Source organism: Quercus lobata, chromosome 11 (assembly GCF_001633185.2).
Source record: "Quercus lobata isolate SW786 chromosome 11, ValleyOak3.0 Primary Assembly, whole genome shotgun sequence".
NCBI classification, from domain to species: domain Eukaryota; kingdom Viridiplantae; phylum Streptophyta; class Magnoliopsida; order Fagales; family Fagaceae; genus Quercus; species Quercus lobata.
The window spans coordinates 34,708,202-34,733,689 of record NC_044914.1 but is presented as its reverse complement, the minus strand read 5'-3'; the positions used below and the strand labels follow the sequence as shown (position 1 = coordinate 34,733,689).

At 34.6% G+C, this 25,488-nt stretch overlaps 2 protein-coding genes and 1 long non-coding RNA gene across 4 annotated transcripts; all 3 read left to right on the top strand.

Annotated features, from left to right (window-relative positions):
* The first annotated feature begins 1,076 nt into the window (after positions 1-1,076).
* LOC115969120 (abscisate beta-glucosyltransferase-like) lies at positions 1,077-2,749 on the top strand. Its single transcript, XM_031088692.1, has one exon. The coding sequence runs from the start codon at positions 1,174-1,176 to the stop codon at positions 2,590-2,592; it is 1,419 nt and encodes a 472-aa protein (XP_030944552.1). The 5' UTR covers positions 1,077-1,173; the 3' UTR covers positions 2,593-2,749.
* Positions 2,750-8,736: 5,987 nt separating this feature from the next.
* Positions 8,737-10,541, top strand: LOC115968620 (abscisate beta-glucosyltransferase-like). The gene has a single exon (XM_031088054.1). The coding sequence runs from the start codon at positions 8,785-8,787 to the stop codon at positions 10,201-10,203; it is 1,419 nt and encodes a 472-aa protein (XP_030943914.1). The 5' UTR covers positions 8,737-8,784; the 3' UTR covers positions 10,204-10,541.
* Positions 10,542-12,081: 1,540 nt separating this feature from the next.
* LOC115968926 lies at positions 12,082-14,544 on the top strand. Of its 2 annotated transcripts, none has more exons than XR_004086825.1 (3): positions 12,082-12,238; positions 13,205-13,280; positions 14,199-14,544. It is a non-coding gene; the product is annotated as an uncharacterized LOC115968926 (long non-coding RNA). The 2 variants fall into 2 exon arrangements; XR_004086826.1 differs by having other exon boundaries at positions 14,144-14,544.
* The last annotated feature ends 10,944 nt before the right edge of the window (positions 14,545-25,488 follow it).

Here is a 25,488-nt window from a genome sequence, read left to right as displayed (position 1 = left end):
GAGAGAGGAATAATTAGCCTTTTTATAGTTTGTAATTTTGTTAATATGGTTAGAGTAAATTTGGTAATTTATTTGGTCAAATATTTCTATGCTCTACTTTTCCTCCAAATCTCTCTAATTTGAGAGAATTGAAAATAAGGGGTTAGAAGTAGTTAGAACCTCTCCAAATCCCCCCTTCCTCCCTTAAAAAATATCTAAATAAGATAATTTAACTTACTCTCCTTCCCTTTACTCTATTCTCCCTCCATCCAAACAAGCTATTAAGTTTTCTTGTTATCCCCTTCCCCAAACTGCAAAATAATATTAAGACTAGACAACCTACATTGAAAAAATAACACGCAAAAATCTAAAGGACAATAAATATACATGAAATATGGTTAATATTTTTGTACATCGAGTAAACTGTTGTATTAAGGGCACTACCCTAGAAGTGGAGCGATAGCTTAATAATCTATTACCCACCCACCCGCTTCATCTATTGTTTTCTTTGCAACCAAAACTTCTTTGCTTGGAAAACACATCTATATGTGTCTTTCTTTCATTTTGTTATTAATGGTTTTTTTAAAACTCATGGTTTTCTTTTTTAATTTTATGATAAAGTTTTAATCTTTTGGATGATATGGGGGTGTTTGTTATTGTTATTTAAACAACAGTTTTCAGTGTTTAAACAATATTACATGTATTTCTACACATTTTTTCACTTATATATATTTTCACAAAACAACGATATTATTAAAAATCTCTTACCAAATTAGCCTAATTATATCCTGTGCAAGGGAGAGAAGGTTTTTTTGAGTTTTTCCTTCTAAAAAAAATCCATGATCAAATCGCTTACCCACCAAGAACTTATCCCAATAATGATAAAGGCTTCAAAAGGATTGATCTTTTGTTCTTTAAAACTTACCTGTATTTGTATTAAAGGATAAAAAAAGAAAAAAAGAAAAAGATCTTTTGTGCAAAAAGTTGTATGAAAATCACAATCAAAGTATATGTCACCAATGACGTTAGCATATGTCACCAATGACGTTAGCAAGCATAAAAGCCTGCTTGAAATCTATCTACGCCCTCTTCAAATCAAAAACTCTATCCTGTTAAATCAGATTAACCTGGAACATACAAAAGATTCTCTTTTTATTTTTCTATTTCCAACTCTCTCTGTCTCTTAGAACATCCATGGACTCAGAAGCTCCTCAAGTAGAAATGGTCTTCTTTCCCTTCGTGGGTGGAGGTCATCAAATCCCAATGATAGACATAGCAAGACTTTTTGCTTCCCATGGAGCCAAATCCACAATCATAGTCACTCCCACAAACGCTATTCAGTTCCAAAATTCCATCCTTCGTGACCAAAACTCAGGCCACCCAATTTCCATTCACGCTCTCCAATTACCAGAGGGTGCTGTTTCACCTGACTCAGACATGACAGCCACCCCTTCCACCGACACCACAGTCCTCCGAGAGCCTCTGAAACTCTTCCTCACTGAACACAAACCCGACTGCATTGTCTTCGACACGTTTCACCGTTGGGCTGCTGAGCTTTTCGATGGGCTCGGAATTAGAAAGATTGTTTTCAATGGTAGTGGGTGCTTTCCTGGCTGTGTTTCTGAGAATATAAGAAAGTATGAACCGCATGAGAAAGTGGGTTCGGATTATGAGTCTTTTTTGGTTCCAGGTCTTCCTGATCGGATCGAGTTGACAAGGTCTCAGATTCCTATTTTTGTTAGAGACAAATCTGGGCGTTTTGCTAAAATGGGAAAAAAAGATGAAGACAAGAGTTTTGGGTCTGTGGTTAATAGTTTCTACGAATTGGAGCCTGCTTATGCTGACTATTACAGAAAAGAGATGGGAAAGAAGGCTTGGTTTGTAGGCCCAGCCTCTTTGTGTAACACAGATGTTGCTGATAAGGCTGAGAGAGGCACACAAGCCTCAATTGATGAACAGAGTTTTATGAAGTGGTTGGATGATAAAGAACCCAATTCTGTTCTCTATATTGGTTTTGGAAGCAAACCCGGGTTTGCTACCGGACAGTTTGTTGAGATCGCTCATGCTCTTGAGGCTTCCAACTGTTCATTCATTTGGGTTGTTGGAAAAAACTTAAAAGATGAAGAAAATTGCCTTCCTGGTGGATTTGAAGAGAGGATTAAGGAGTCCAAGAAGGGTGTGATAATCAGAGGGTGGGCACCTCAGTTGTTGATATTAGAACATGGTGCGGTGGGAGGGTTTATGACTCATTGTGGATGGAACTCTATGTTGGAGGGATTTTGTTGTGGTGTGCCTATGATTACATGGCCTCTCTCTGCTGAACAATTCTACAATGAGAAATTGGTTACTGATGTGTTGGGGATTGGGGTTCAAGTTGGGAGCAAAGAGTGGATCTCCTTTAAGTCTGAAAAGAAAGGGTTGGTTGGGAGGGAGAAAGTGGAAGTGGCAGTGAAAAGGTTGATGGGTGGTGGTGATGAAGTGGTGGATATAAGAAAAAGAGCTAAAGAGCTTGCAGGGAAGGCTAAGAGAGCTGTTCAAGTAGGTGGATCTTCGTATATAGATGCTGATGCCTTAATTGAGGAGCTTAAATCCTTAAAGAAAAATGTGAATTGATAGAGTAATATTGTAGTCACTCACTTGCCAAAATGAAGATTCATGAAATGAAGTTTGTATTGTTTTTCTGATGGGCACTTTTAACACTTTTTTTTTAGCTCTTGGATGGGCGGTTAGACTACTGTAAAATATAATCTTAGACTCATAAATTTTGCTACGGTTGATTAGCATCGTAAGCTGTCACTTTGAGATTCAGTTGGCAACAAAATATTTATGGATATGCGAGAGAAGATAATGCGTGGTCGATGACCATTGAGTGTCTAATGTCACGCAAGCCAAATGTTCGATAAAATGCCCCAAATCACAACTGCCCAAAAGCAAAGAGTGAAAAAGCACAAGAAAAAAATCCCGTTTTGGTTGAGCCCTTCTCTCTGAGTTGTACCTCCTCTAGCCTGAACAAAAATCTAACTAACCGCTCGATTGTTGAGGGATATGTACCAGGCAATATGTGCTAATGCCTACTGATCTGATGGAATCATGGAAGATGATTTGGCCTTAGTCCAATGGCCAGGTTCTTTAAGTTCAACAAGTTGTGGATTCTAGTGAGTTTAAGTAGTAAAGTTCCTTCTTGTTAAATAAAAAATTTGGAGTTTAAACATTGTATATACCAAAAACTAATTAGTGTCGTTATTTGATGATAAAGAAAAATCAGTACAAAGTGAGTATTATATTATTGCTTGATAATAAAGAAGAACCAGTACAGAGTGAATATTATAAGTTGAAATTCTATTTGACAATGTGACTCAAAAGGAGAAAGACAAGGTGAACAAGCAAAACAAGGTAGGAGAAAGACAAGGTGAACAAGCAAAACAAGGTAACTTACGTTACTTAACAAAAACTAAATATTTAATCTTAGCTATTGCAACAGGTAAGCAAGCGAGTTGTTTATACTTTATATTGACCATTGTACCCTTGGAGACAATTTTTAAATTGGGCAAGGTGGCTGTCTAATCCCTTCCTACTCTAGAACATAGCATTCAAACTTAGTCCCTTTTTTTAGAGGCATAGATTAGGCTTAATTACATCATTGAATTACATCATAGAGTAGTGGCGACTTTACACATAAGTCATGGTGTTCATATGAACACCTTGACTTGCAAGCAGAACAGGAAAAAAAAAATTTATAGACACACACACTAACATAATTCTCTTTAAACTAACATTTCTTGTCTACCCAACAAAATATTGAATACTCTAAGTTTAGAATCCCAAGAATTTGGGTTTAACAAGAATAAGAGTAATGTTAGGGATATAACAAAATGTCACAATAATTTCATAATATTCTTCAATTAGCTTGCCAATTCACACAAAGGCCCACCAAAATTTGGAATTAATTTTTTTAATATACTAATATTAGTTAATGTTGTGTCCCTAGCATTACTCACAAAAATAAAGTTGACACTCAAACATAATTCTTAACCCCTTAAAAAAAAAAAAATCTAATTATTCAAATTCTTAATAATTCAAATTCAGAACTTCTTCAACCCATTTCATAAAATTAATCCCTAATTTTATTTTTCCTAAAAAACAGTACCAAGAGAGATATTGTGTCCATGAGTTCTCCTTGACGGCATCGACAACTTTGCTCTTCTTGGCAGCTTAGCTAGCTTGCATCTGCAATAGGTATCATCTGTTGCTCGTCTTTGTCTCACTTTCTCAAATTTTCTCTTCTCTATTATCATTTTAGATTATCTCTTACTCTATTTCTTTCTTTCAGACCAGTTCTTATGTTATCTATTATCAGTCCATTTTTCCTTTTAATTTTGTTAGTAGAAGGACAATTTAAACACTTCAAGTATTTGCGTGTTTTTTGTTTTTGTTTTTGTGATATAGATATATATTCAAGTTATCTTTTATTAAATTTTGTATAATTTAAATTTCTTAACGACTATTTTAGAAATAATTCTTAGAGCTGCCACTAACACAAAGTATTGTATCTTTTTACCAGATTGTGTTCAATACAAAGGCCATGCAATTTTGATTTATATGATATTTCATATAATTTTTTATTATTCGTTAATCAACTTTACTTTGATATTTTCTCATTTTTTCATTAAATTAAATTAAGTGATGACTCTATGTTAGTCCTTGAGGTTACGGGGTAATGTATCCCTAATTGAATCTCCACCTTAAGATTTCTAGCGAGAGATTTTGTTTTACCATTAGAAAAGAATCTTGGTCCCATTGGATCACAATTCTCATAGTAAGAACAAAGCTAATAAATTCAAATCGACCTTGATTGCAATCTTTATGGTTGTGAGAGCTTTTTATACTTTTTTCTAAATCGGGTTCAAGCTTGATTTCCATTTTTGGGAGACCGAGTTGGAGAGCAAGAGAGGGACAATGGAGTTTTGGGGTTGGGAAAGAGTGAGAATTTTGGGAGAATCAATCATGTGATTACTTAAACAAGTGGGCTAGGTCTTTTGGTTCATTTTTGAAAGTAGCGAGTGTTATCTAGTAATTTAGCATTGTGTGCAAGGGCAAAAGTGGGGAATTTATTTTAAAATGATCAAGTGGCTTGCACATGAATGTTAATTTGAATTGTGAATTAGACTATGAGATACATTTACAAACTTTATTACAATTGGAGTGGTGATTGTAAGTTTTCTTAATTTAGATTACAAAGTACGAGTACCTTTATGATTTAGGGTATATTAGCAAGGTTTTTGAATCCAGACCGGACCGTACGGTCTGACCCGATTAATCGTGAACCTCTCTACTTCGCAGTTCTTTTAGCCTTAAGAACCTTTCTATGCAAGAAAAGTATGAACCCGTGTGAACTGCGGTTGAACCGCAAGGTTCTTAAAACCGTGAATAGTTCTCACAATTCTCAAGGTTCCTTTTTTTTTTTAGCAAATACCAGTTGAAATTAAAGATTTGGCCGGCATGCTTTGGACTTTTTTCAGATCTGGAACCAAAAGATTTATGAGGGAAAAAAAAACACTAAGAAGAAGAAGATGACAAAGTAGAAACTGTGCGAAGTTAAAACAGCAAGTTAGCAACCGAGCACAGATCACTAGTCACAACTTTCATCTTTGTCTTCCACTTCTATTTCTTCTTCTCTCTTCTTTTTCTCCTTCTCTTTCTTCTTTCCGTCTCCACTACTGTTGTTTCTCACCTTCTCGGTTTGTGTTTGTTTGGAATTCGTTTTTATGTTTCTCATGTGACTTGGCATTGGGAAAAGAAGAAAACTTTATGTTTCCAAAGCCCCCTTCACGTGACTTTGGCATTGGGAAAGAGTAAAACTTTTGATTTTTGAATTAAAAATGGCAAAATAATTCAGCCATTAGCTTTGAGTCCGTGATGTGATGTGACTATGGATGGAGTGATATGTAACAAATAATATATAAGTACTTTTAATTAATATTTATAATTTTTTTTAAATAAGAAAATTTAGTATTATAAAATACTTCACAACTTTTTTATCATAGTTATAATGTAGCAAAGTTTAAATAGTAGAGAAAAAATAGTGAGTCAATGAATACAATTAAGTGTGTGTTTGGTTCCATGTTGCGTTGCTGCGTCTGCATTTTCACACTTTTTATTTTATTTTATTTTAAATTTCACGCGTTTTGCAGAAAAGGGAGACAAACGGCACTGTAGCGGTACTGTAGCAGTACTATAGCAGTACTGTTTATGGGACCCACAACCACTTTATTCATTAAAAAATATTAAAAATGGGTCCCACGGTACTATTTACACATTTAAAAATTATTTTGCTACAGTATTTTTAGTTTTCAGTTTTCAGTTTCAGCAACAATAAGTTTAATCCAAACACACCCTAAATATATAATAATTATTAAATAATTATTTTAATTTAAAATTACTAAGTGTCCTTCTAATTCCTATATTATTACAATATTACTATCACAAATTTAACTAATCAAAAAATATATAAATAAATATTATATCTATGTATGCTTAAGATATGATATTTCTTATTTATCCTCAGAAAGTATGATATAAAAAAATACATTTGAAAGATAAATTTCTATATTTAATTGGATCATTTAATTTAATTTTTCTATTTATACTAATATAATATATTTATTTATATTTAAATAATTATTAAATTAATTATGTCGTTATCACAGTTTGACCCCAGTTCAACTTTAAAAACCTTGGACCTCTTTCTTGTACGGTTCAATGAACAGTCTGGGTCTAAAAATCTTGTATATTAGTGCAATTAAATCTAATATTTAAATGAAATAAAGAGAAAAAAAGAGAGCAAACTGAAGGATGTATTTGAATAAGTGGTTAACTAGAATTAAAAAAAAAAAAGAAAAAAGAAAAAAAAGGTGAACTTGGATTCTCTGTTATTTTTAGTAGGGAAAAAAAACTTGTGATGGTTTTTTTTTTTTTGGATAGAAAGAAAGTTTGGGGGGCTGTGAAACCTAAAAAGCCAAGCTTGGTACGTGGTGGCTGCCGCGGCTCAATCAAAATGATTGTGTAGACTACAAAATTTAAAAGACAAAAAAGACCCCTTAAAATTAGTATTTCATTACCTTCTTTTATTTTTCATTTTAAATACACTTGAAAGTTACTAGTGTAGTAGAAACTTACACGTAGATTTAACGCAAACTTATATTTGAAAAAAGTTTTATTATAACATTTTTAGGCGTTTGTCGAACTATCAAATTTTATAAGCACAAACCATCAAAACGAATTACTCCCAGCCACCATCGGTGACCTAGTCCATTGGAACGTAGACCAACCCATAAGATCCCCATAAGATCGGCAGCCTGCCTCCAAATGGAGGAGAGAGCTACTATGTATTTTTGTAAATTTTCCCATTTATTTTTTGGTAAAATATTCTACAAAGTTTTACAGTCAACAATTTTTAATTTTTTTTTAATTTTTTAAGTTTGACATAATTTTACGATAAACAATAAGATAAAATGGGTAAATAAAAATACAAAAGGAGAGTAAAGGGTGGCTGACCACAAAACACATCAATCCAAAACTTGACACGAACTCTAGGGCCTGTTTAATTTGTGTTTTCAAACAACAATTTTTAGTTTTAAAACAATATTACTCGTATTTTTACACACTTTTTCATTCACACGTATTTTCACAAATATTTTCAAATAACAATTTTCAGTTTTTTAACACATGTACCGTACAGACCCTAAGTCTTACATAGAAGAGAAAATTTAGAATCACAAACATTTTTACCATAATTATGATGAAGTAAATCGTGCGAAGTGCAAAAAAATATTGTAAGAGCATCTCTAACAGATGCTGTATCTCTATTTTTTAAGATAAAATGCAACTATTCACACACTGTTCACCTTCCAACAACCTCTCTAAACATAAGCTGGTCACGTGTGGAGGATAAAAACAAGAAAAAAGAAATGAAAACTAATGAATGAGAATGAATTGAAAGAAAGGAAAAATAATATAAAAAATAAAAAATCTTAATTGAGAAATGTTACCACAATATTTTCATAATAAATTTTAAGTAATAGATTCTTATTAGTTAATATTAGTGAGTAAAACAATAATTTCAGTAATGGATTCAAATTAGAACCAGTAACAACTTTCTATATAAGATTTTGATGTGATTCTTGTGAAAGTATTACAAAACATGTTGTGAATATAACACTTTCATTAAAAAATATAATGGTCGGAAATGAATATAAGAAGAATAAATAATAAAAAAAAAAGAATAAAGAATAAATAAAAAATAATATTTAAATGAGATAAAAATAAAATAAAAAATCGGTTGAAAAATATATTTTTAAAAAATAAATAATTAAAAAGTAAAAATTATTACTCATTCTCTGAACCGTACCGAAATATGGAGAATGTGCTAGAGAGGATGTGTGAAAATGGTTAAGTGGTTATTAACAGTCACAACAAAGTCGTCTGTGAAAAAAATCGTGTTCATAAAACCTAGAAGGAAACTAGTTCTCTGTCACTGAATGTGAAAAGATCTAGCCCTTATTCCGTAAAACCAATCATTGATTGACTAGAGAATGTATTTTTGTGTCCAAAAGTTAGTGTGTATGTTTGACACACATGTGTGCTCAAAGCAGTGTGAAAACAACCCCGAAAGTCACAATCAAAGTAGAAGTCACCAATGACGTCAGCATAAAATCCCTTTAAAATCCATGCTTCTGCAACTCTTAATAAATCAGGTGCATAAAGGTTCATCTTTTTTCATGTCAAACTCTCTATCTTAGAACATCCATGAACTCAGAAGCTCCTCAAGTCGAAATGTACTTCTTTCCTTATGTGGGAGGAGGTCATCAAATCCCAATGATAGACATAGCAAGACTCTTTGCTTCCCACGGAGCCAAATCCACAATCATAGTCACACCCACAAATGCTCTTCAGTTCCAAAACTCCATCCTCCGTGACCAAAACTCTGGCCACCCAATTTCCATCCACGCTCTCCAATTACTAGACGGTGCAGTCTCACCTGACTCAGACATGTCAGCCACCCCTTCCACTGACACCACAGTCCTCCGAGAGCCTCTGAAACTCTTCCTCATTGAACACAAACCCGACTGCATTGTCTTCGACATGTTTCACCGTTGGGCTGCTGAGCTTTTCGATGAGCTCGGAATTAGAAGGATTGTTTTCAATGGTAGTGGGTGCTTTCCTCGCTGTGTTAAAGAGAATATAAGAAAGTATGAACCTCATGAGAAAGTGGGTTCGGATTATGAGCCTTTTTTGGTTCCGGGTCTTCCTGATCGGATCGAGTTGACAAGGTCTCAGCTTCCTGTTTTTCTTAGAGACAAATCTGGGCGCTCTGATAGGATGGCGAAAGATGAAGAAAAGAGTTTTGGGGCTGTGGTTAATAGTTTCTACGAATTGGAGCCAGCTTATGCAGACTATTTCAGAAAGGAGATGGGAAAGAAGGCTTGGCTTGTAGGACCAGCTTCTCTATGTAACAAAAATACTACAGATAAGGCTGAGAGAGGCAAGCAAGCCGATCAAAGCTGTTTAAGGTGGTTGGATGAGAAAGAACCCAATTCAGTTCTTTATATTAGTTTTGGAAGCAAACCCAGCTTTGCTCCTGGACAGTTCCTTGAGGTTGCTCATGCTCTTGAGGCTTCCAATTATTCATTCATTTGGGTAGTTGGAAAAACCTTCAAAGATGAAGAACGTTGTCTTCCTGGAGGATTTGAAGAGAGGATTAAGGAATCAAAGAAGGGTGTGATAATAAGAGGGTGGGCACCTCAGTTGTTGATATTAGAACATGGTGCTGTGGGAGGGTTTATGACTCATTGTGGATGGAACTCTATGTTAGAGGGAGTTTGTTGTGGTGTGCCTATGATTACATGGCCACTCTCTGCTGAACAGTTCTCCAATGAGAAATTGGTTACTGATGTGTTGGGGATTGGAGTTCAAGTTGGGAGCATGGAGTGGATGTCTTTTAGTTCTGAAAAGAAAGCGTTGGTTGTGAGGGAGAAGGTGGAGGTGGGAGTGAAAAGGATGATGAGTGGTGGTGATGAGATTGTAGAGATGAGAAAAAGAGCTAAAGAGCTTGCAGAGAAGGCTAAGAAAGCTGTTCAAGTAGGTGGATCTTCGTCTATAGATGCTGATGCCTTAATTGAGGAGCTTAAATCCTCAAAGAAAATGAGAGTCGATAGTGGAGGGTAATGATTATTACACTCTGGTATTGCACACTCAATATACCCGTACAATTACACGGGCTGAAATCGTATTTTAAAAATATGATTAAGTTAAAATTATAAAATAATGTTTTTACTAGTTCATAATTTTAATTGAAATTATGAAACACGATTTCTTAGGTGTATACAAAGTGTGCAATGAAGATTATGTAATCAGATTGGAATGCAGCAGAAAGAAAAAGGAACTCTGTAGGTTCTATTTAAGGTCGAAATAATGAAGATGAGTAAAAGAAAGTTTGTAACATTGTAAGTCGAAATTGTGAGATTTATTCATTTATTGAGAAAAGCCGAAATTGTGAGATTTAATTTGACAACTAAACATTAATTTATGGTTTTGTAAGAGAACATAAATGCATGGTCCAAACCATTGAGTGTCTAATGTCACGCGCAAGCTGGCTTGGTATTTTGGTCCATTTCTATTTTCTGTAAGGAGTAAAGGTTATTTATTTATTTATTTTTGAGAAGGAAGTACTTGCAGCTTTATTAATCAAGAATTTGGCTCCTCAAAAAGAAAAAAAAAAAAAAAATCAAGAATTTGGAAAATCAGACAAAAAAGGAAGACAGAATATCTGGTGGAACAGATTTCATTCAGACTAATAATGGAAAAGAAAGTCTTGCTCTTTGAGCTAAGGCATGAGCAACTGCATTACCTTGCCAAATAATATGAGAGAAATAAAAACTCTACATAGAGTTTACGTAAGACAAAATGTCTTTTATAAGATGTCCCCCTTGGGAATTTTTCATACCCCTACCCTGTAAAGACTTAACAACTGGCTTAGAGTCCCTTTTAAAGGTAGAATTTTTGAAACCCAATTCTAAAGTGAAACTTACTACTTGCCTCGCAACCAACAGCTCTAGAACTTCCACAAAAGATGGTTTTTGAATCTTCTCAGAAAGAGCAGCCATGACTTCACCATCGAAGTTTTGAATAACCACTCCAATACCTGCCTCATCTGACTCATCAAACATTGCGCCATTATAGTTTGTCTTCATATTCCCTGTAACAGGAGCTCTCCAATTCTTTTCAGCAACATGTCAGCTTCTGTGAAGGGGACTGCCTAGATTATTAAAGTCCTAAATGTACCCTATTGCAAGGGTCAATATTCTGTCCAGTGGCAAAGAGTGTTCTTGCAGGCAAGTTTTATTTCGTTGATACCAAACTGACCAAGCTATAACAGCAAATAAAGGAACTAGTTGTGGTTTTTCATGGATCAAATTGACCACCTCCGGGAAGGAACTCGATTGCATTCTTGTCCTATCAACCCAACCTGAATTGGTTGCCCAAACAGATTGCAATTTTTCACAACCCCACAATGCATGAAAGACATCCTTAGATTCTGCAGAATAGCGATGACACACAGACTTTTGGAGGATTTTCACTTCATTAGTTTTTCTTTTGCTGGCAAAATATTTGTGCAGGCTTTCCAGAGAAAGTGTTTGATCTTACTTGGTACTTTTAATTTCTAGATACTCTTCTAGAACAGCTTTTGGGATTCAGGCATTAGAGGTCTGTCGATGTAACACCCCACCTAATTGCATAATTAATTTTATGGGTTTATATGCTTGTTATAATCTTAATTACTTTTAAGTGCATGAAGCTTTGATATTGTGATATTATAAAACATATATGCTCTTTTAATGTTATGGAAAGAAGTTTATAAAGATAAGGGCTTATATGTAAAGTTATATTATTGTTTGGGTTTTCTAGAAATATAAGCTTATAAGGGGGTGAAAAGTATATATGCTAAAAGTTGAAAAAGTGGGTTGTGATATTTTCTTTCCCTAGCATTACATGTGCCCCCACCCCAAAGTCAATTCCCTTATCTTTTCTTTTGCTGTACCAGAAGCTTCTTGCCTCATCTCTTTTTGCTCTTTCTTTTCTTTTTCCTTTGCTCTTACACAACTGCACCTTTCTCTCACTCTCTCACCAAAAATTATAGACATCTCTCTCTAAAGAAGAAACTGAAAGAGTAACACTAAAGTTTCCGCTTCAAAGTTTGTGGGTAAGTAAATTAAACCTCATTTGATTTTGGGTATTTTGATAATAATATTGTTTTGTTGATTTTCCCTTCTTTATTCTCTAATCTGATTTTAGAAGTTGAACTTGTAATTTTGTTTTAGTAATTTGAAAGAGTGATGATGTTGTGGTCTATTGAATGCTTATTAATGTATTTTAATGTGTATAGTATAGGTATAAAAATACCCAAATGAAATGAAAGCCTATTGCTATTAGTTGATGATTTTGTAAGAACATGTGCTGAAACTGTCACTGTGACAGATTTGATGTTTATAACAAGAAAAATCTGTATTAAATCATATTTTGTGAATTAGGATGCTAGGAGTATTTTTTGTGAATTTTAAGACAAACATGGTTGTTATGGAAGTGGCCTCACATCATTTGGATGAATATAAAAATAATGGTTGAATTTTTAAGTTGCAAGAAATTATTTCAGGATAGATTCGAGCATTCTATCTTGTATGATTTTTAATAAATCATGATTTTATTCTTTGACTCTAAAATTTTTATGGTATATACTAGACATATAGGGGAGTGATTTTGTAAAATTTCATGACATTTGGATGTGTATGGATAGCCCATTTTTATTTTACAAATAGGGCATATATTGCTGAAATGAGCAGTGAACAACATATGCTACACCTGACTTTGTGGATTTAATTCTCAAGTTAGGGTGAATTTTTTGAGCTATAATTTAATATGCTTATCCTTTGGTATGTTTGGATCATATATAAATTTTATACCTTGGTTTCTCTATGGTTTGGGTACATAATGTGTTTGATGATTGTATCATGTGCTTTGGGGATCCTTGTGTGATGGAAAGTGAGGATTTTCTTGAGTTTGAGAGTTAGGTTGTGTTTGAATCTTGAGTTTGAGAGTTAGGTTGTGTTTGAGGTATAAATTTATTTATTAGGAAGAATTTGCTAGTAATAAGTTTTGGCTTTTCATTTAGGTAGCGAGAACGAGAACATGGACACTTGAGGAGCTCCTCTTGTACAATCTCAATCTCTCGCGTCTTCTGTTTTCAGGTAAAGGATATGTAACATGTGTGTTTGATAAGTATTAAAATTGTTTAGAAAACTATTATACATTAAACCTTTTAATTAGAAATATTAAATATAAGCATGATTTAAGTAAACTATATGTTCGTGAGTTGCTCAATCTTATATATATGATAATTTTAGCATATTGATGCTATTATTTATATTACGAACATAATATTTAAGAATGAAGTGGATATGCTACTGTTATGAAACATTTATGTAAAAGCAAAGTTATCAGGAAAATATAATTTTCAGTTATTTCATTGTTATGATCTGAACTCAGCTAGTAAGGGTTATAATACTGGTATTTCCATGGAGATTCTGATTGGCCATTAAAAGTGGGACTGGCTCTGTTGTATCCGCCCTTGTTGGTAACGACCAACTTGTGGAGGATGCCAACCTACCCTCATGGTTGAAGATATGTATTATGATATGATCCTGGGATTACCTAGCATTGTAGGGAATGCTGGATGTCTGGCACTCTGTGCTGGAAGCCTCTCAAAGTTGTGACAGACTTATAATTGAATTAACTAATATGTATTATAAATGAGCTATTAAACTATTTGTAAATTATAAGAAAAGTATGATGATAAGAAAGGTAGGTTGAATGTGTTAAAGTTTGATAAGAAGTTTATGATTAAGTATTTTATAGTCTATTCAAAGATAAGATTTCTAAATTATGTTTAAGTTCCTTATTATGCCATTTTATTATTATATGAAAGGAAAATGAAGTATTTTAATCTAAAAGCTCGTAAGTTATTTTAAGAACAATATGAACAGTGTGAAGGCTATTTTATCAAAGCTGGCATATCCATAAAATATTTGATTTACATTTATTCTTATTAAAGGCCCATGGAGCTTAAAACCTTACTGGACTTCGTAGCTCACCCTATTATATTTCAGCATAGGTTCTTTTTGGAAGCAGCGAGAGTATTAGAGGTGGCAAGGATTTTATGATTCTCGTTTGTTAGATTGTATAGTTTTTGTTGTTGTTGTTGTTGTATAGTAGTTTAGCTCTTTTGTTGTATAGGAGGAATTAAGATGTATTTGATCATTTGAGTACAAATGTAATTCGGAACCTTAATTTGTTTTGAACCCTAGTTGTATGTCTTTGGGGTTAGGTCTGTAATAAGAGTTTTGCTAAACATTTAACTATGTAATATTTACACGGATACCTGATGTTTCAGCTAAGTGGTAATCTTTCCAAGTTCAAAGGAAATGAAGTTTCAAAGTTTTCATCATTTTTATATATTGTGGCTTTTATGCAAGAAATAAGCAAGAATACAAGAAACAATTCTCGATAAGCACCTTCAGTTTAGGTTGGTTCGTGTTAGTATTGAGGTAAACTTGATATTAACATGCCGGTCATGCTTTAAATTCTGGAAAATAGGTTTGGGTTGTGACAGTTGAGATCAAGACTAGAGAGTTCACATAGAAGCTTATAATCGGATTTGACTGAATAGGTACCATGATTTTCTTTTGCCCAGAACAAGATATCAAGCTGAGGAGTAGTGCAAAGAGGTAGTGATTTGATGTGTTGAGCTTCAGGAGGATAAAAACATAAATTGATCAATTGGACATTCCACCAATCTATTTGAGGATTGATTAGAGTATCCATAATTGCTTTAGGTGCTAAGACACTTGGGGGCACTACAACAAAATGTATTTTTAGCGACGAAAATTAGTGAGGAAATATTTTTTGTTGCTAAAAATACAGATTTAGCAACGAAAATTGAATTTTGTCATTAATAATGGAAAAAAATTATAACTTTTAGTGACGAAAAATAAATTTCGTCACTATTGTGATCCAAAAAATGGGAGCCATCAAGGGAAACGTTGGCGTGAACATAATTAATCTATAGTGATGAAATATTTTGTTGCTAAAAGTTGAAATTTTTAGTGACAAAATATTTCGTCACTATAGGTATTGCTGTGGATAGTATTAGCGACGAAAATTTTTTCGTCACTAAAAGTATGCTATAGTGACGAAAATGAATTTTGTCTCTAAAAAACTTAACAAAATATCTGAGTACTTTAGTGACGAAATTAACCTTCGTCACTAAAAATGTAAAAAACTGATACCTTTTGCAACGAAACAGTAGGCAATAGTGACGAAAAGAGTCGTCGCTAAAGACTTGACTATAAATATAGTCCCTTTATTTCACTTGCCCCTTTATTTCTTATTCTGTGCACCCTCACCAAAGCCATGAACCCACCTGAGCACGCCGATTCTAACACCGACTTTGGGCATGCTGATTCAGGAGCACGACGACACCGATTGAGCACGCCGATTCTAACACCGACTCTGGGCATGCTAATTCAAGAGCACGTCGTCGCCGATTGAGCACGCCTCCGATTTGAGCATAAACCTAGCGAACCATTCGCAACCGATACCTGAACCATTCGCAATGATTCGCAACCAATACCTGAACCATCGATACAAACCCATTCGGAACGAACCATTCACAACCGATGCTGATATGAACCATTCGCAATGATTCTTGAAGTCATCACCGCCGGACTTCGAAACACACCCATTCGCGACGATTCTTGAAGTTGTCACTAGGGGTGTGCGTGGTTCAGTAAGCTCGGTTATCTTTCAAATTTGTTACCAAACCGATAGGGATCGGTTTTGTAATAATTAAAACTGATGCATACCGATTAAGGTCGGTTTTTCGACCTATAGCGGTGCGGTTTGATTGGCTCGGTTTAATCGGTTTGGTCGGTTTGGTTTGAAACATTAACAATCTGTTTTTGTTTTTGTTTTTTTTTTTTAATAAAAAAAAAATCTCTTCAACCTATAAAAAAAATCTGTTCAACAAAAACATTTCTGTGCCAAGTTTTCTTCAACCAAGGCAATGCCAAAAACCGTTGCACGTATATAAATGGGTAGGCAGACTTAATTTTTTTAACAAAAAGAGAAGAAGGAAGAGACACTGATAAGGATCAATAAATGACATGCACAGATATTAGGTTTAAGAACAACTACAGACATTACATTCCAGTAAAATTTTGAAGAATACAACACTGAGCTTGGTTGCAAAATCAGCCTTCATATTTAATTATAGCTAAACCCATGGAAAACGATGCCTGCAAAATCAGCCTTCATATTTAATTAAAGCTGTAACACATAACATATATCATATATGACATTTGTAATGAAATTCTCATATTATGCCAGATAAATATTGTGTAATCCAGTCAGTACACATAGACTTTATAGTTACATAAATTCCAGAATTTTCACACATTACACAATCATGACCAAATTTTCTTACTTACTAAACCCACACCATCCTTTTCTATTCAAATATTGAACTTGGGTCTTTTGCAAATCTTTCACAATATTCCTTAAACTAATCCAACAACGACAAAAACCCATTTCTCAAATTTGCAACTTTTTACATAAACATGTCACATTTCACATCATAATCAAAATATTAACCACTAAGTATAAATTTCCCATATATCAAAACACCTTCAACAAAACGAGAGCTCAGAGGTGGCTTACCATTGGTTTGCCGTGACTGGTGAGCGAGTGTCATGCTGGTTACTGCAGAGGCCAGCTGAGCCGAGCGGCGACAGTGAGAGCTCACAAGCAAGGCGATGCGTTATAGTCAGGCGAGAGAGAGAGAGAGAGAGAGAGAGAGAGTTAAAGGGTTATGGGAGACAAAGAATGAATTTATAGTAGGGCAGAATCTGAAAACCTAGACAAAAACGACATAGTTTTGTTTTTGTTTTTTAATAACACCCATATGAGTATGACGACGTTTTATTAAAAAAAAAAAAATTCAAATGAGATTTTGAGAAGAGAACCTGTAGAAAGAGTCAACGACGCCGTATCTAAATAGAATTACAGAACTGAGAAGTGGAGATGCAGGTATCGGTTCGGATCGGTGACTTCTCGGTTTAGGATTTCCAGCTCTGGTGACTGCACCGCATCGGCATCGAAACTCCCTTCGCACTCCGATCACCAACATCGGCTTCGTCGGTCGGTTGTAGTGGCGGTGCGGGACGATCGGCCCCGGTTGGTTGGATTGGTGCCGGTGACTTTTTGCTCACCCCTAGTTGTCACCACCGTAGACTTCGAAACACACCCATTCACGACGATTCCTAAAGTCGTCACCGCCGTCGACTTCGAAACTCACACCATTCGCGACGTTTCTTGAAGTCGTCACCGTCGTTGACGATTTGGACATCTTGATGATTCGGACCGAATCGGGTTAGATCCGAGCTTTGGCACTGCTATGTTCACCCATTCAGACTCTTGCAACTCCTTCACTGACCGAATAGGGTAAGCCTCCTGACTTCTCTGTACAATGCCTTTTATTTTATTTATTTTAATTTTTTTTAAACAATAAATTCTGGGAACTATGAAAAAGAAAGTTGCTTCAAAAAATCTTTGTGAATGATTAAAAGCAAATGGAAACAAGTTGCTGGGTCATTTGTTCAATTTTTTCAATTTTTTTGTTCCTTTGTTCTAAAGCTTGTGAAGTTGTTGGGTCTTATATATGAAATTAGTAATATGGGTAAGTTTTATTTATTTATTTATAATGCTTTGGATTATTCCCTGTAATCTTATACAAGTTAGTTCATTTTGTATGTGAAAGAGTTTTATATAAGAAGATGTTAAAATGCCATAATGCAGAAATTGAGAAATTGAGAAATTGAGGCTTTTGTGAATAAAGTCTACTTTTTTATATGTTTAGAGCAAGTTGGGATTTTTTTGTTTAGTCTTAAACATTGCTGTGCTTGTGCTTTTTATGCTATACTCATATTGATATTCATTTTGTAGTTAGAGTATTTGGTGGCTTTGGTAGCAAGGAGTGGGTGGCTATTAGAATAACCAAAACATTTGGGTATGTCTCATTCATGGGTTCGAGCCATTTCAGTTCGGAAGAGGCAATGTGGTCTTGTTGGTTTACTTCATTAAAGCACTTCTTTACACAACTGTGTGATTGACCCAATCCCATATATTTATAATTTAAGAATAATGCATCATTTAATAGATACAAAATTATGTTTTATTTATTTATTAGTTTGAGTATTATTAGAAATTTAATGGTTTTTGGTTGAATGTGATGACAAGGTTAGTGATTGTTTGGGTTGCAGTGGGGGAATAGAAAAAGGCTTAGATTTGTGAAAGTCAAAGACTAAAGCTTAGACAACAAATCAGACTTGTACGCTTAGCTTGATCATAGTAAGTAAACTCTGTTTAAATACCTATAAAACTCTATACTTGTAATGTTTGTGATTGGTTTTGTGGTGGGTTGTTGTGTTGGAGCAAGCGGGTGGCTTGCATGGTGTTATAAGGTGGTTTAAATTCATATTGGGAGTGTTTTTAATTTCTTACAAATGTGAATGAACCTTGTTGATTAGATGTGATGAATAGTACTTTAATTGATTTTAATACTTGTAAAAACTCTATACTTGTAAAGTTTGTGATTGGTTTTGTAGTGGGTTGTTGTGTTGGAGCAAGCAGGTGGCTTGTATGGTGTTATAAGATGGTTTAAATTCATATTGGGAGTGTCTTTAATTTCTTGCAAATTTGAATAGACTTGTGCATTCATGAATGAGATAGAGCTTTATCTAAGCAGCTTATAGACTTAGATATTAGAATACATTATGCATGAGTTGTCTTTATTTTACTAAAGTAGCTTTCACCTTACATTTGTAGTCAAATATGGATAAAAGTTGGATGACAATGGGTAAGACACCTGATGGCAGATTAAGTCATCCATATATTGAAGGGGTCAATGCATTCATTAATTTTGCAAGAGCGGTTGTGGACTTGAGTGGTAATATTCCATGCCCGTGTATTCACTGTGCAAATTGCTATCAACAATCTCCTCATATTGTGCGTATCCATTTGCTTCATCGTGGGATTATGCAATCTTACATTAATTGGTATAATCATAGAGAACCTCGTGTATTGAATGAGAACATTTATGATAATGAAGTGTTGGATGGTGGTCATACGGATGGTCTCGATGCCTTGGTAGTGACCGAATTAGAGGGAAACCAAGAAATGCAACCGAAGATGAGGAAGTGCGTAACTTTGACAAATTTGAGGAAGATGCAAAGGTAATAACCAACTTGAATAATAAGGGACTTGATATGATGCTAGAATTGCTGACAAAAGTTTTACCGAAAGGTAACTTGGTTTCAAGGTCAACTTATGAAACAAAGAAGATATTACGTGACTTGGGCATGTCATATGAGCATACAGATGCATGCAAAAATGATTGTGCACTATTTTGGAAGGAAAATATAAATGTTTGGTGTGTGAGGCGCCTAGGTATAAGGATACACGTGCCCAAGGTAAGAAGATTCCTCATAAGGTATTGCGTTACTTCCTGTTGACACTGAGACTGAGGAGATTGTACATGTCAAGCCAAAGAGCTAATGATATGAGATGGTATATAGACAAATGTGTGGATAATGGGATAATGAGGCATTTAGCTGATAGTGAGGAGTGGAAGAAGTTTGATTTGCAACATCTTGATTTTGCCCTCGAACTTCGCAATGTAAGGTTGGGGTTGGGTACAGATGGGTTTAACATTTTCGGGAATAAGAACAACAACTATAGTATGTGGCCTGTCATACTTATCCCCTATAACTTACTGCCTTGGCTGGTTATGAATGAGCTATATTTTATGTTGTCCTTGCTTATTCCTAGTTCCCATCAACCGGGAAATGAGATTGATATTTACTTGAAACCATTGGTTAACGAGTTGAAAGAGTTGTGGGAAGAAGGTGTAGAAACTTATGATACTTATAGTAAAGAGCATTTTCAAATGCGTGCAACTTTGTTGTGGATAATACATAACTATCCTGGATTTGGTAACATGTCTGGGTGGAGGACAAAGGGTTATCATTCTTGTTACACTTGCAACGATGAACCATATTCAGAAGCTTTGGAAAGTAAAATTGGATTCATTAACCACTGAGCTTATTTGCCTATGGAACATCGTTGGAGACATAGTCAGTTGCATAATGGTTTATTGGAGAAACGGAAGAGATCTTTAGAGTTACAAGTGGGAAAGATACAAGAGCAATTAGATAGAATGTCAAATATAATTTTAGGAAAGCATCCAAGTAACAAGAAGAGAAAACTCATTGGGGAGCCAAATTGGTCAAAGGTAAGTATTTTGTACAAGCTTCCATACTAGAAGAATAAGAAGCTTAAGCACAACATTGATGTCATGCATGTGGAGAAGAACATTAGTGAGAGTACTTACGGTACTTTGTTGGACATTGAGGGAAGGAATAAGGATACTGATAAGGCATGGATAGACTTGCAAAATATGAACTTTAGGCACATGTTGCATTTGAACCAACGTCCTGATGGATCATATGACAAGCCTTGGACTTTCTTTTCATTAAGGCTGTGTTTGGTTCATGTAAAATATTTTTCGAAAAATAATTATTTTCCGGAAATGCTATTTTTGGGAAAGGAAAATATTTTCAATTGTTTGGTTCCATTATGAAAATTGTTCTAGAAAATATTTTCATGTGTTTGGTAACATTCTGAAAATGCTATTTTCCACTGCTACCCACACAAAACCCACTACCACACAACAGGAAAACCACCAAAACACCACCACCCACACCACCACAACAAAAAAAAAAAAAAAAATCAAAGATCAAAGAGAGAAAGTAAAAAATCAAAATCACACAGAAACGTAGATTGGTTCGTGGGTCAATCAAAGTCACACAAAAAATCAAAATCACAGAGAAAGAGAGAGAGAGATCAGTTCGTGGGTTTGTGGTGCAAAGGCTCTGGGTTGCCGACGAAGTCGAAGGCTCGTGGGTTGAAGGCTCTGGGTTGAAGATCGGTTCGTGGGTTTGTAGATCGGCAAAGTTGAAAGTGTGATCTAGGCTCTGGGTTTGTGGGTTTGCCGGCGAAGTCGAAGGCGTGATCTAAGCTCTGGGTTCGCTGATGAAGTCGAAGGCGTGATCTGGGCTTTGGGGTCGTGGCGTGATCTCGGTTCGTGGGTTCGCTGGCGAAGACGAAGGCTGCTCTCTCTTCTTCCTCTCTCTCTCTCTCTCTCTTTGCGTGTGAGTCCGGAAATGGTTTGAAGTGAAAATTTTGATTGAAAATCATTTTCAGCTCTGGAGGGGTATTTTATGGTCAACGCGGAAATTGATTTCCGTTTGACCTAATTTTCTATGCTTACCAAAAACCCACATTTACGGAAAAGTATTTCCGAAAGTGATTTGAAGCCAAAACAAACACAGCCTAAGCCCAAATGAAAGGGATGGTTTCGATGACTTTTTGAAATTAGTCAAGTATTCGGATGGCTGTGCAGCCAGCATATCAAGGTCAGTGAATGCAAAACATGGTAGATTATTTGGTTTGAAAAGTCACGACTGTCATGTGTTACTACAACGAATTCTTCCAATTAGGTTGCGAGGATTTGCACATAAAGAAATTAGTATTGTATTTTTTAAATTGGGCAGCTTCTTCTAAGACTTATGCTTAAGGACCCTAAAGCGGAGTGAATTGGAGAAACTAGAAGAACGTATAGTTCTTATACTATGCAAGCTTGAGAGGTTTTTTCCTCTAGCATTCTTTGATGTTATGGTTTACCTTACAGTTCACTTGCCTTGAGAAGCAATTCTAGGAGGCCCGGTACAATATCGGTGGATGTACCCAATTGAAAGGTAATTAGATCCTTTGATGCGTCCATTAATTGCATCTTTCCCATGTGGTATAAAATCACATAATGTGCGTATTTTTTCCTTGTGGTACCTTGGAAAATTGAAAAGATACGTTTCCAACCAAGCTTGACTAGAAGGTTTGATTGCAGAGGCTTACATTCTCAAAGAATGTATTAACAACTGGTCTTTGTATATTGATGGAATCAAAACTGTGCATAATCGAAGAGAAAGAAATGAAAATTTTTGTGAATCTAGCGAAGGATTGATTGCGCCCGACCTACATGTGGTAGGCAGAATGATGGCAACTTGTCTCGTGCATTGCTTGATACTGCTCATTGGTACTTTTTGTACAATAGTCCTGAGCTAGAGCCTTATTTAAAGTATGTGATTTCATATGCATGCTTAGCTGAAAATAAATCACCTTATTTTTAACAGTGAACACAAAAGCACATTACATAATCCTACTGGAGAAGCCATAACTCAAATCCAACAACAAAAGTTTTCCAAGTGGTTCAGAGAACGTGTAAGACATTTGAAATTTAATCACACACTAATAAAAATTAAACATTTAAATAGTTTCGTCATTACTTATTAGTTATTACTAATTGATATCACTTATTTTATGTCATTATAGATGACATTTTGAGTTATTGTATATGTTGCAAACAATTATTGTATGGAAGGAGTTTGAATTGGATACTTGTTTTATTTTTTACTTGTGGAATGTATGGATTTTTATTTTTTATTTTTTATTTATAAATGTGCTGTTGAAATAAATGTATTATTCAAATGTGAGGTTTTAATAATGTAATAACATGTTACATGTTAATATCAAAGCCATGAAAAAAATAAAAACAGAAAATAAGTTTTAGTGATGAATTTTTTCGTCACAAATATAGCAACAAAAAATTGTTTTAGTGACGAAATATTTCGTCGCTAAATGTAGCAAAGTTTTGTAAGAAATGGTTTTAGTGACTAAAATTTTCGCCGCTATATGTGCTTGGATTTTCTTAAAAATAGTTTTAGTGACGAACTTTTTTGTCACTAAATATGATTTAATAAACTAAAGTATTTTTAGTGATGAAATATTTGCGTCACTAAATGGTGTTTTTAGTGAGGAAAACATTTAGCGTTTTTTTGATTTAATAAACTAAAGTGTTTTTAGTGATGAAATATTTTCGTCACTAAATGGTGTTTTTAGTGAGGAAAACATTTAAAGTTTTTTTCGCTAAAAGTTAAAAAAAAAAAAAAAAATCAAATTGGATTTTTAGTGACGAAATCTTTCGTTGCCAAGACTTTTAGCGACGGGGTTTCAGCGATGAAATGAGTTTTGTCTCTAAAAGTCCAATTTCGTCACTAAAGGTCCTTAGTGACGAAAAATTGGATTTTTAGTGACGAATTTTTTCGTCACTGAAAATACATCTTATTGTAGTGGGGGGAAAGGATTTTGCCTCTATTTGAATTAGATAACCATGCATCAAGAAAGATCCACTTGGATTTTCCATCCCTAATCCTCCATTTGGATCTCTTCTCAATCAATTTTCTAGACCATAAAATACTTTTTCAAGCAAAAGAGCCTGAAGAAGATTTAGCTTTGAAAATTGAGCAAGTAGGGAAATATTTTGCCTTAAAAACTTGATAAAAAAGAGAATGCCTATCATGGATCAAAAGCCAAACCTATTTTGCCAACATCGCTTCATTAAATTTACATAGGTCCTTGAAACCTAGGCCTCCCTCCATCTTTGGTTGACTAGCACTTCCCATTTTTTCCAATGGATCTTTCTTCTGTCTCCCCTTTGACCCCACCAAAATTTATGGATCAAAATCTTAATGTCTTGACAAAGGTCCCCTGGTATCCTGAAACAACTCATTACAAAAGTGGGGATGGCTAGAACCACTGCCTTCAATAAAACTTCATTTCCCGCTTGAGAAAGAAGCTTCTCCTTCCATCCCTGTAGCTTTCCCCACCCTTTGTCTTCTTATTCCTCCCTACCACTGTAGGCAAGCCCAAATATTTTTCATACTCCCTAATTTCCAAAACCCCAACAGTTTTTTAACTAAAACATTCTTACTATAGAAAAAAGTAGTCTTATCAGAATTTATTTTTTGACCCAATGCCACTTGATACTTGCCCAAAATTTCTTGAATTTTCCTGACATCCTCCAATCTTGCACGATAGAAAAGGAGGCTATTATCTACAAAAAAAAAAAAAAGAGATATTTTCAGGCTATTTTTGCAAAGAGAGAAGCCCTTGATATGCTTTCTATCAATTGCATGTTCAATTAGGCCATTTAAATCTTCTGAGCATAAAAGAAAGAGGTAAGGGGAGAGAGTATCCTCCTGACGGATACCTCTAGTAGGGATAATATAGCCTTTAGGTTCTCCATTAACCAACACAGAATATGTGACTGAGCGAATACACTCTAAAATCCAGCCTATCCAAGTAGAATGTAAGCCCATTTTCTCCACAATCTGTTGAAAAAACACCCATTCCAATTTGTCGTATGCCTTGCTCATAAGTAGTAAAGGTTATTTAATAATTTAACATTGCACAAGGGCAAAAATGAGAAATTTATTTTAAAATGGCTACAGAACATACATGTATAAGCTTCATTATAATTGGGGTGGTGATTACAAATTTTCATGGTTTAAACTTTAGATTACAAAGTAGAAATATATTTATAGTTTAGGATGTATTTATGTAATTAACCCTAATATTTAAATGAAATAGAAAGAAATAGAGGGAGTAAAATGAAGGATATGTTAGAACTTTGTATAAGTGGTTAACTTAAAAAAAGAAGAAGAGGTGAATTTTAACTAAAAGTTAGGAGAAAATTTGTAGAAGGTGCTGGACCTACTATAATAGACCAAAAAACCTAAATTCTATATGGAATTGCTTAAAACATTCACAAACATTACACTTGATCCCGAAAGAAAAAATGTCATTAAAAAAATAAGATCACTTTAACATGTTGCTCTTTATCGATTTTTTGACTTAACAGATCATCATATTAACAAAGGACAAATATGCATCAAACATTTCCTCCCTAGACTCCCAAATATTTTTTGTATAGGTAGATACGCCCTTAAGCTGCAAGGCTCTTAGTAGTTAAAATTCACTATAATTCCATAACTTTTACTTCAATTGTTATATTATTCTTCAAGATTTAATTTTTTTTTTTTAAATTTTTTTGTAATTGGTATATCCTTTGACAAAATGCACTTTACTTGTATTTGGGTAAATCTAAGAAGGTTCAAGATGATTATTACAAGTGGTTAAATTGAAGACATGAAGATTACTCAAGAACTGAAAAAAGAGAATGCCTATCATGGATCAAAAGCCAAACCTATTTTGCCAACATCGCTTCATTAAATTTACATAGGTCCTTGAAACCTAGGCCTCCCTCCATCTTTGGTTGACTAGCACTTCCCATTTTTTCCAATGGATCTTTCTTCTGTCTCCCCTTTGACCCCACCAAAATTTATGGATCAAAATCTTAATGTCTTGACAAAGGTCCACTGGTATCCT